Here is a 12,165-nt window from a genome sequence, read left to right as displayed (position 1 = left end):
AAAACGGCTTTTAAAAAATTATGCATGCATGTTTTTACCAGTGTCTCTTCTTGGGCAGGGTCTTAGGTACAGGAAACTTGCATTAGTTGGTGGCCAAAACTTGTGAATTCGTTGCTGGCTTCAGTTTGCTGTTGTTATTGTTGCTTCTGGACTCAGGCCATGAACCCTTTTGATGCAGGACTCTGTCATTTGCGGGCGGTAGTTTCAAACATCAAGTATTCTTTAGGACTTTAAATTAATTCTTCAACTTATTCACTAGTCTGTATCCTTCCTAGCCATTATCAACATTTTACTCTATGTAAGTCCCTTTTTTAGGTCTTGGGGATAGAAAAAGGCCCTTACTCTCAAGAAGTTTGCAGTCTGGTTGAGGGGACGGTTTATAAATCTGATAAGACAAACTAAGTGGCATCTGATTGGTACAGACAAATGCTATGCCAAGCATTGCTCTTGGACTTTAAACTTTTTGAATTAAAATATTTAGGGACTTCCCTGGCGGTCTAGTGGTTGAGACTCCACGCTTCCACTGCAGGGGGCACGGGTTTGACCCCTGGTCAGGGAACTAAGATCCTGCATGCTGCGTGGCGTGGCAAAAAAAAAAAAAAATTTTTTTTTTAAATGTTAAATAAAGCGGAATGGATTTTAGGGGAGCATCAATAAATGGGTAAAGATGGAAATAATGAATTTAATTCTATCTATGAACTTTTCTCTTGAAAAGAATTGAATTAATATATGTTCTGGTCAGAGAGAAGAAATGTCTCTTTAATCTTTAGTATTCATAATTTCTAAAATATTTTAGCATTTCATTTTTCCTTATTAGAAGGACTTCTTTACATAATATGAAGGACAACAATAAAAACATTTTTAAAAGTTCCAGCCTAGCGAGGTCCTGTTGAAACAAGGTGATTTTTACAGATTTGATTTTATTAAAGCCAAATCAAGCTCTCAATTAAGAATTAAATTAAGAATTCTATTTTCTAACGAGGGCTTCAACCCTTTCCCAAGTAGTATTTAAAAATGACATTTGGGTTAAAAGTATACATTAACATTGTACAAATATTTTAAATCCCATTGCCCTAATTTTTGAAATCTGCGTTGTTCAAAAAAAAAAGTTGATTACACTTTTAAATTGACTACAAGCTACTTATACTAAAGCATCTTAAAAATTCAATGTATTTTAAAATACAATAACATTGTAAAATAATAATACTCATGAATTCTTTGAAGGTATTCTTGGCATCTGATTGTCAGCAAGGAATAAAGGTCCTTTAATTTTGTTTCGTTAGAGAGGTAGCCATTTCTGATTTTCAGCTAAACGTTAACAAATTTTCTAATAGTTTGGTATAGCACTAAAATAACTCATGACTATGGTAATTGAAAACTAGTATTGCAAATGAAATAACAAATATGGGTTATTTTTTAAATGTTCTAAATGGGTTCAAAAGGCTAATAACTTAGGTAAGTAGTAAAATTCTTTCAGGGTATAAATCATTTCCTACAGCTTACTGTGTTCTTAAAGAACTATATTCAGTAAAACAAACAAGTTCTAATCAGCTTTCAGTTTCCTGTCTCAATTTCTCCTACCACTTTCCAGGAAGATGACAATATTTTGTCCCTGTTGTACTGAAAGGGTGGTCCAAATAGAGTGCCACTAAAAAAATCCTGCTTGAAGACAACTGGCTGGCCCATGGGGCCCAAGGAAGTTTGTGTTTATGAATTATAATGTACTAAAAAGGAAAAAAAGTCTGATAATTTCCTTTTGTTTAACCCTTCTCATATCATCGCTACAGCGGTAGTTGCTGGTTCCCCACTTTAGGCTTTATCTTTTTAACTGACTTTGTGTTGCTGGGGCCAGGACTCTGACAAGTGCTCCCTCGCCTTAGTGCCGGAGTGCTGTGCTGGGCCAGTGAAACCCTCCCCTCTTCCTCATTCTCTCTTTCCCTTTTCCTGTTCTTCTCTTCCCTTTCCCTCCTTTCCTTTCCTTTTTCTTTCCTAACGTGAGAGGAAGTTCTACGGCTGCTGGGTCTCAAGAACTCATTCTCACTTGGGTGGAGTGTGCCATCAGGATGGGCATCACAGAATAACACTTGTGGCCAAAGGGCAGGTGACGGCAATACTGAGGGCACCTTAAGCATAAGAGGCAGCAGTCCAAGGGCCTAGGGCAGCTGAGGACGTTTGTATTTGAATTCCATGCCCTGAACACTTTTTACTGTGCCCTTTAAAGGACTGCATCACACTGAGTAATTTGTTTTGCCAGCATTATTTGTTCATTTTAATTTTTAGGTGATTATCCTGTCAGGATTTTGCCTAGAAATTACCTTATGGATCAAAGAGCCTGCAGAATTTCCCTGTTAACACTATTGTATCAGCTTTAAATCAATAGTGAAAAGGATATTTTCTAGGGAAAAAGACCTATGCTGCCACTGTCCAGCATCACGAGAGAGGATGTACAGTAAGCACATCACTAGCCCAGGAAAAAATCCAAATTCAAAATTCCAAGTATGGTTTCTACTGAATGTATCACTTTTGCACCATCGTGAAGTAAAAAAAAAAATGTAAGTCGAAGCAACGTAAGCCAGGGACCATCTGTACTAGCAGCTATGATTATATTAAAAGTTGTAAGAAAGGCTTAGGAATATAATAAAATTTATTAAAGAATATTGTACACATAGATATGGGACATCTTTTATCAAGTGTTTCAACACCATAGCAATACTAAATTGTGTTTAGTTTCTTCATGTATAAAAGACGTGCTGAAAGATGCATGCCTCATCAGTTTTTATTTTATTGGATATGGCTATAGGTGACATCCTTCTATATAAAAACAAACTGCACAGCATCACATATAGAGTACAGACATCTTAAGTTCATTCACACAGTCATTTCTCTAAACTCCTTAAGGAGAAATTTAAATCTTTGCTCAATTCTAAAATTCATGCTTGAGTTTCTTAGGAAATAAAAATAACCAATTTCTTTGTTTTCCTAGAACTAGCTATCATTTGTTAATGTATATCTCTGACCCAAATTAAGTCTTTGCTAAAGGAACAGCTTACATCAGGTCCAGTCTAAAAATAGTTTTCTAGAGGGTTTTCAAGTATTTTAAAAGATTTGCCACTTATGGTAAAAAAAACAAAAAACCTATTATGTGAATAGGAACATCACATTATACATTCCTCTCAGTAGAATAATTTCTAGAATGTGCATAGTCCCAGCATTAAGCAATGGTGGAAATAATATGCCTTTAAAATCCTACAGATTAAAAGGTAAAAGATGCTAAGCTAGACGCTGGTTTTCTGTAAAGATGAATTTGTGCAAAACCCCCTTATGCTCTGGGAGTACATAAGCCTGGCACTAGCTGTGTGCACATTATAACATTTTAGAGCATTAAATAAATAACGGAAAAACTGCATCACTCCACTGAATGGAAGAACCGCTGATACTTAAACACGTGACATTTTTACAAAAGCTGTACCCAGAAATCCATTCAGTGTTCTGTTTTTCAATTTGAATGCAGTTTTTTTCTTCCATCAACACATACTAATGCTGAAAACCAGTGACTATATAAATGAGCTGCTGTGTTCTGGACCATCGAGCAGTGTTGAGCAGATACAAGAACTAATCATCCTCCTTGCTCATTTTTCCCTCAGCTAGGTTTCTGTTAAAATTTTTGACCTGCCAGGTTCTCTGCTTCCATGACCATGTTAGAGCTATTGGTAATTCAAAGTCTGAGTCACTCTCCTTTCGGAGAGTGAAGGAGCCACCTACATGACACGATGTCAGGCATTGGGAAGAACTCATATTCACCTTCCCTAGGCCTTATTGACCTGTTCATTAGGTTTATAACTTAGATATTCCTGCCGTGGATAACATCTCATTGAAGATGTACACTCACTTGAGCTCCGTCCTCAGAAATAATAGGTTTTGAAGAGGAGAAGAAAAAGGAGAACACTGGAAGCTTAAAGTGAGAAATGGGAGGGCCACAGGACAAGGGAAGTGGGGTGGTATAAAGTGCCAATGGCTGGCTTCTAGAAAGTAAAGAGTTAACACTGCCTTTCTCAGGAACCTCTAGAGACTCTGAGTTTTCTGCCTTGGCTAATTGCAAATTTCTGTTTTTAGGGATAGCTTATGTAAATCAGAATTAGATTTGTAAAAGTCTTTAATCATATGGACTCCTCTCTAAATTTCAAAATATTTCACATACTTCCCAAGGAAAATCAATAAATAAAAACAAAGGTTTAGTATTTGCAGACTCTTCAGCGTTTTCAGTAGTTTCCTTAGTTAAACAGAAGAGGTTAAAACCAAAACAAAACAAAAAACAGAAGAGGTTATAAATATCAGAACCCAAAATATATACAAATTATAAGTGAAACATGTCCTTGCCCTCAGCTATTTAAATTACACTTATTATAGATACATCCCATTTATGAGGTAGTCAGACTCCTCAGATGTAATGGGACGAGCCTTTTTAAGTTTCTGTTTCACCAGCCGTAGTCGACAAGCAACCATGAGAAGCAGCAAAGCAGTGATAGCCAAACCCAGGGCCAGGGGTAGCACTGCACCTGTGCAAAGGTCGGAAATGAACAGGGTAGGTCAGTGGTTAATACCAATAACAGCCACAATCCACTATATGATAAGCACTGTGCATGCACTGTTTTATTTAATCTGAACAACTCAAGTAGGTACTTATATTACCTCCATTTTGCAGATTAACTGAGGTGCAGAAAGATTAAGTAATTGGCCTAAGAGCACATAGCTTGTAAGTTGCAGGTCTAGGTCTCAAACGAAGAGTTCCTTAAAACCAAATTGTGTACCCGGTTCCTATAAAATTTATATGCCATCAGTGGGTACAAACGTTGCAGTCAGATTACCCTTATATCCAACTGTAATAGACATTCTGTAAATAGACAACTGTAAAGACATTGTGACCATAGGAAATATCTTCATTGCAGTCATAGCTTACATCTATGGATTCATACATGATCATTCACCATTAAAATAAGTATGGACTAACTCCTGATTTTTTGCTCTGGTTAGGGCTTTAAGAAATTTTTGTTTCCTAAATCCAGAGAACCTACTCTCAGCCAGTAGAACCATTATTGAAAACTTGAGGAAAAAAAATCTCTAGTTCTCCTTCATAGGTTTTCTTCCCTGTGGGATTGATCCTAGACACCTAGACTAAAAGCAGCTTTTACTCCTCCTTCAGGAGTCTGGAAGGAACAGTGTGTACCCCAGATCAGTCTTTCTTTCTTATCAAGCTCAGCAGGGTCTATTCTTAGTCTGATCTGCTCTGTAGTCAGGCCAGGCTTGGAGATGATATGGTGGAACTATTTTTAGCTACAGGGGTCTTGCCAACTGGTCGAACTACAGGAGCAAAAACCTCCATTGCATAAGCTGATTTCATAACATTTTCTTTCATTTACTTATTCATTTTGCATAAATTAACAGCCATGTGCCTGACACTGGTAATCAAAGATAATAAAGAGCGCTTTATAGATTAAGTAGTTTAATTCTCACAACCACCATATGAGTTCGTACTTTTATTATCCCCATTTTACAAATGAGGGCACTAAGCATTGAGAATTAAGTGACTTGATTTCTCTCAGTATGGAAGTGTCAGGATATGGCCCCAGACAGTACTGTTCCAGAACTACTATGGTATACCACTTCTCCAAAAGTTAAATGAGATTGTTTTTTAATGACTTCAAGTCTGGGTAGACAGACATTTACATGAAAAGATACAATAAAGTATTACAGTTACTATGGTAGAATTATATACAAAGTACAGATATAAAAAGGAGTGGTCCATGTATCTCGTTCCTAGGATTTTTGCTCAAGTGACTTAGATGTATGATGGAGCTTGCTTGGGGTGGGTGAGGGAGATTATTTTTCGACAGTTTCAAATTGAGATGCCGACAGCCAACCCAGGTAGAATTTTCTCTAGGCTCTTCGATGATTTGGGCCTGAACATGTGGGGACCTTCAGCGTTAAGGTGATGGTTGCAGGGACGAAAGTGGGTGAGACCGCCAGAGAGGAAGGGAGAAGGGGGCCAGGGACAAGGCCCCAGGGAGCACCAACATTTCAGAGGGCGGACAAGGAGGAGAACCAAGGCACACAGGAAGAGCAAGGTCAGAGAAATGGTCGGCAACCAACAGAGAAGCGAGTCCTGGAAGCAGAGGGACGAGGCTATTTCAAGAGGAAAGTGGTCAGCGGAATCAAATCCTAAGGAGAGGTCAAATGAGGTGAAGCCTGGAGAGGCCGCTGCACTTAGCAACTGGGAATTCATTTACAGGGAGATTGAAGGCTGAGGGATGCTGTTTTGTTTTTTATATGTTTTTAGAGATCTGAATGCGTCTAGGGGAATGAACCAGTAGAGATTATAAACACTGGGAGTTAATAAATGATGGAGAAACAGACGAGGAGATAAGGAGCTGCATCAAGGTCAGGGGGAGAGACTGACCTTGGAAAGAGGGGACACCTTTTCCTTCAAGTGCTGGAGGAAAAGAAGAGAGGGTGGGTACCGACAGGTGTTTACATTTGGGGGTAAGTAACTGATGAAGTTCACTCCTAATAGCTTTGATTTTCTGAGCTTAAAACCAGTCCCAGGTATAGCTGGCCTTCTCTCCAAGACAAGAGGGCCTGGAGCTGAGTACGTACTAATGGCATTTCAACCTCTGGTTTATCTGTGGAATCCTAGGTAAAACTCCTGAAGAAGATTCTCAGGAACAGTCTGAGAGTTCAGTCTGGGTTCAGGAGGGTGGGATGAGGAAGTTGCATTAGTGACTCTTGGTACAAGACAGTCTTTTGGGTGAGGCCAGTATTCCCATAGAGAATTATGAAAGATAAAAATCTGTGATAAGCCAGCAGTCTATAATTTGATTCTAGAGCTGGCACATACATTCCAGTTTCCTAATGGCGACCTTGAGGAAAGGAGTTTTGAAAGGGCTAAGTTTGGACCTGAGGGTGCCAGTTCCCCCTGCATCTTCCTGTACTAGCCACAGAAGATGGATATGTTACAAAGGAATTGGGCAAAAAAAGAGACTTTGGTCAACCCCCAAAGAAACCCTGGGAACCCCAAACCATTTCTTACCAACTGGAACCCAATACCCAGCCCCAGTTCTGCTTGTTCAGGGTAGGAAAATGATTAGAGGCTGCCCTTCTAAGTGCGCGCAACTTGTTAAAAACACCAGCATTTAGGCTGCAGGGGAAGAGAGCTGTGGCTGAAGACCCCAGTCCCAAGTCTGGGGCTCAGAGGTAGCTATGGCAACAATAAAACCGCATACAATCTAGGGGAATTTTCTGTTTGCCAAAGTCAGATATGAGGTTGCTGAACTGTCAAATCTGATTCCTGATTAATGCTTTGATGACAAAGGAGATGAAGTCTCCCATAAAGTACTTGCTAGGATACTGAAAATTATTCTTGACTTTTAAATACTCAGTTGGCATAGTTTCTTCAGTGTTTTTAGTTTAGGTAATTTGAGATTTAAAATTTCCCAACCCCTTCTAAAACACATCACGATAGTTTTCTTAGAAACCAGCTAAGGGGATGAATTCGGCATTCTGTTCCTAAAACTGGGAGTGACACTCAAATATGTAACAATTAGGACAGGCACCGGGCAATCAGAACTGAGGCTCTCTGGATACATCTGGGCATGGGGGTAAGGGGCAGGCCCGGTTCTCTCTGTATGTCGACAGGGGATGGGTGTTTTTATTCAAACATCCTGGGACAGGCTAAGTCCAGCAGGCCAGCATCTAGGTACTTGATACCTGGGTTATTTTAGCTATCTATTATTTAAGAAGACTACTCCTAGGGTAAAAAGAAAGTTTTCTCAATGTTTAGATCCATAGCTTAATAATCATATTTTGTTCTCCTAAATTTTCTTTTACTAATTAGCTTGTGAGATTTAGGATTAAAACTTACCTTTCTACAGGACTATCTTGAAAGTATTTTCTTTCTAGTTAAAAATAACCAAAATTATGAAATTACAGTATTCTTCTTCCACTTACTAAATATCCCCTGTACCACCTACACCCTTTCCCCATTCCTGTTGTCTTCCGTCTTTGTCACTGGAGCACCTGGAGAGAGAACTGGGTACTCTAAGACCTCTGCCCTTGTTGATCACAAATAACAATCACAATAGCCATCATTCATATGGCTTATTGCATGAGCCAAGCAATATGCTAAATGCTCTATAATGACTGTCCCATTTATTCTCCCTAACAGCTCTGTGAGGCAGGTATAGTTATTATGTTCATCGACCAATGAGGAAATTGAGATCCAGAGAGAGAAGATAACCTGCCCAAGGTCATCGAGTTAGTGATGGACGAAGGATTTGAACCTTGGCATCTGGTTCTTAACCACTATGTCCTGAGTATCACTCGTTCCACACAATGTTACACCTGAAAGGGACTGTAGTGATTATCCAGTCCAATCAACTTATAGAAGAGGAAGCTGAGGTCCAAAGATGTGAAGATACTAGTTCAAGAGTCCCAGGATGAAGTATGATATAGGAGATGAGAATATACTAGTTCTTCTGACCTATAGATCCCTGTTCTTATCATAAACTCTTGCAGATTCATCTAATAACCTCAGCTACAGGATATGTGGTTCTGTAAATGTTTCTACTCTGCAATGAATTTCCAAGGTAAACGTTTACCTGCTTCTGGGGCTGGGTGTTCCCCTCCTCCTCGATTGCTCTTTGACTCAAAAATATAATTTTCCTCTTTTCTGTGCTTCCCTGAGGAACCACTATCTGTGGAAAATAAATAAAACATATTGAAGGTACATCAGAAACTTCAGGGAACAGACAAGAAAATAGATCCTTATTTATTTTTTAAGGATGGACTTAAAACCACTGGACAGAGATGGGGGAAAAAGCACACTGTCCCAGAACTCCCTCCCCGACCCAGAGAAGGAAGGAAAGACTTCAGCTAGAGAAGTCAAGGGTAGTCTTGGACTTTATGCCATGGAATGCAGAAACAGTCCAGAAACGTTTTTCTTTAGAAAATGAACGGTGAGCATACACAAGGCACTCAGACATGCTACTTCACTTTCTTACCTCAACGCTGCTTGGCAGGCATTAATAGCTGCATTTTTTTCTGGTCAGACTCAGAGAGGCTCAGCACTTACCCGGGTTCATTCAAGTAGTCAGTGGATCATAGGGCTGAAATTTAAACTCAGGTGTGTCTAACTGCTTGTTGGTGGAAACCAGCACTTCTGATTTAATGACAGCCTGTTAACTGTTTAACTGTTCTATTCAGTTATACTACTGAGAGCAAATATAAAGAAAGATCAAATCTCAGGATTTTTATCTCAGGTTCTGATGAGCCATGGCTGTGTCATTCTACTATTTGCCATCTAGGAATTCATAGCATTTGTGTGCTTATTATATTGACAGTATGGTAATTAAGGAGTTACCCTCAGGCTGTAGTTTAATTTCAAGTGAGATTTTTGCAAAATATATTGCTTAATGGAAATGAACTGGAAGTGATCTGCTGACATGAGGAATTTTATGAAGAAACAAACAAAAAAAAATTAAAGCTTCTTTACTCATTTGGCATCAACAGAAATGTTCATAACACCTGCAACTAAAATAAGACTATTCAAAAGTAGTACCTAGGGCTTCCCTGGTGGCACAGTGGTTGAGAGTCTGCCTGCCAATGCGGGGGACACGGGTTCGAGCCCTGGTCTGGGAAGATCCCGCATGCCGCGGAGCGACTAAGCCCGTGAGCCACAATTACTGAGCCTGCGCATCTGGAGCCTGTGCTCCGCAACAAGAGAGGCCGCGACAGTGAGAGGCCCGCGCACCACGATGAAGAGTGGCCCCCGCTTGCCGCAGCTAGAGGAAGCCCTCGCACAGAAACGAGGACCCAACACAGCCATAAATAAATAAATAAATAAATAAATAAAAATTAAAAAAAAGAAAAACGTAGTACCTAAAATTCCTTGGTAATTTGTAATAAGAAGTATACATGAATTCACTAAGGATCACAAAATCAACTGCAAAATGGAAAACTGCGAAGTTATTCCAGATACCTACTAGAGCCAGAAAAAGCAATGATTTAAAATGATCACTGCAGTCACGTGCTAATGCTGTTAAACCGAAGGGGCTGTCAATACCTTTATTTCATTAAGGCATCCTTAATGCTCCTTTTCACTCAGCCCTTCATGCTATCAGTCACCACAGCAAGCAAACCTCTTCTCCGCCTCTGGGCCGCACGCAGCCTTAGGTCTCCACCACCTATGCCTCGGGAACTGCCAGAGCCTCCTCCCTGGCCTTTCTGCTTTCAGACATTCCTACTGGAGTGTGTCTGCAAAGGCTACTCATCCCACTCACTCAGCATCAGTGCAGTTAGATCAGCCCATGTTTGCCTCTCTCGGCCAAGGCCACAGCAGGTTCACTGCATTCTACTGTGCCTCTAAAAGACCATGCGTGCCAGCCTAAATATAGCCGATAATTTGGGCTTCCTTCGTAAACTCGAGCCCAACGAGGAGAGAGATGAGTAAGGCATAAGCAATTTCCTGTATGCTAGAGAACCAGACGTATCTTTCAAATTGAATTCTACCCTTGTCTACTTTACTGTAGTGGTGGAAACCCCACTCCCTCCCAAACAGGGAGGGGAGGAAAAAGAAGAGGAACATCCAGGGTGAGACTGTAAAAGAAGACTGTGACCATCGAGGAACCAAAGGGGGAAGAGACAGCCAGGTAACTGCTATTAGTGGCTGGGCTTCTCAGTCCATGAAGGAAAGTGATTGTCACCTGAGGCTGTGGATACCTGTGTCCCAGTAAGATGGGGACAGGGAATATTGAATCTAAATGACAGGGCTGCTGTAGCACTGGGGCCATAGTAAAGTTAGGCTCTTGTCCACATGGCAAGGTGTTTTCAACACCTTCGGATTTTGTGGACCAATGAAAATTCAAAGTAATTTTGGGGGCCAATTTAGGGTTGTCAATTTTTAATTTTGCCAAGTAAAGACATTAAAAGAAATGACCATTTACTAAGGCTATCACCTTCACTTCATTGTAAAGTAAGGATATGTCTAAAAGCCCAAATCATGAAGGATTTAATACATAAAAAGGACAGTTCTTTAAACTGAATAAATTTAGCCTTATAAAAAACTCATTACATTGTGCTTACTTTTCTCATTTTGTCATGGGTGGATGAAAGCTTTATCATGGATGGTACTGTTCCTTCTCAACTAGCTTTGGGTACTGAAGTCGCTAAATTCTGTTATTATCCTTTTTGACTCAGCCTGTGCAAGAACCCTTGGTCAAATCGTCAAGGCTCTCCATGTTGCCTTCTCTTCCCGACAAGCACTCATCAGTTTGGGCAGCTGGGGTACCCTGCTTAAGCAATTTTCATTCCCAATTCCAGGTGCTCATGCCATTAATTGAAACCTTGGCTTTCCACTTATTCAGGTTCTTTCTACCCATACCTTGGCGCATGACTGAACGCCTACAACCATCACAAAGCCAGGGCTCACCTGTCCCCTAGGCACAGTGGGCACAGAGCTCAGAGCCCATGGTACTTTTACTTTTAGGGGCCCACAAAAAGGTTTTAATTTCTTTTCTTTCCTTTTTTTTTTTTTTTGGCCACGATGCGAGGCTTGCAGGATCTTAGTTCCCTGACCAGGTACTGAAGCCAGGCCACGGCAGTGAAAGTGCCGAGTTCTAACCATTGGATCGCCAGGGAATTCCCTTTAATTTCTTTTAAAATCACAAAAACCAGGAAAGTCCCTGGTAGTCCAGTGGTTAGGACTCTGCACTTTCACTGCCAAGGGCAGTGCAGCCAAAAAAAAAAAAAAAAAGAAAATCACAAAAAACAGGAATATAATAATAATAAATATATAATAGTGAATCCAGCCGGTGTCATATTCATCTCTATACGAACACAGTAATTTTACACACACACACACATACATATACGTATATATGTGTGTGTGTGTTTATATATATATATATATATATATATATATATATATATTTTTTTTTTTAAATGGAGGAAGGGGCCCATGAAGTGCCTAGGGCCCAGAAAGTCATAGTACAGCTCTACAAGTAGCCAACCCAACTACTCCAGTGCTCATGGATCTCTTTCTTCTGTGTTTCTAATGCCCTAACAGAAAGTACATACAAGCAGGGCTCAATGGAGCTGTAGCTGCTTCCTGGCTCT

General features: G+C 40.0%; 1 protein-coding gene across 7 annotated transcripts in view; it reads right to left on the bottom strand.

Moving 5' to 3' along the window:
• Nucleotides 1-12,165, bottom strand: part of LRP11 (LDL receptor related protein 11) — a 60,987-nt gene that overhangs the window by 12,701 nt on the left and 36,121 nt on the right. For 3 of the 7 annotated variants that reach the window (XR_005022204.1, XM_036871960.1, XM_036871961.1), the window contains exon 6: nt 8,652-8,747. Coding sequence is in view for 6 of the 7 variants with exons in the window: in XM_036871960.1 (XP_036727855.1) it covers nt 8,652-8,747 (96 nt within the window). In the remaining variant the exon portion in view is untranslated. Of the gene's footprint in view, nt 1-2,630; nt 4,557-4,594; nt 6,738-7,915; nt 7,950-8,001; nt 8,071-8,651; nt 8,748-12,165 lie in introns of those variants that run through there. The other 4 variants (XM_036871962.1, XM_036871959.1, XM_036871963.1 and 1 more) reach the window with 4 other exon arrangements.

The sequence above is a fragment of the Balaenoptera musculus genome, chromosome 12 (assembly GCF_009873245.2).
Source record: "Balaenoptera musculus isolate JJ_BM4_2016_0621 chromosome 12, mBalMus1.pri.v3, whole genome shotgun sequence".
Classification (NCBI taxonomy): domain Eukaryota; kingdom Metazoa; phylum Chordata; class Mammalia; order Artiodactyla; family Balaenopteridae; genus Balaenoptera; species Balaenoptera musculus.
Note: the sequence above shows the minus strand (reverse complement) of the source record. Positions and strands in the feature narration are given on the sequence as shown.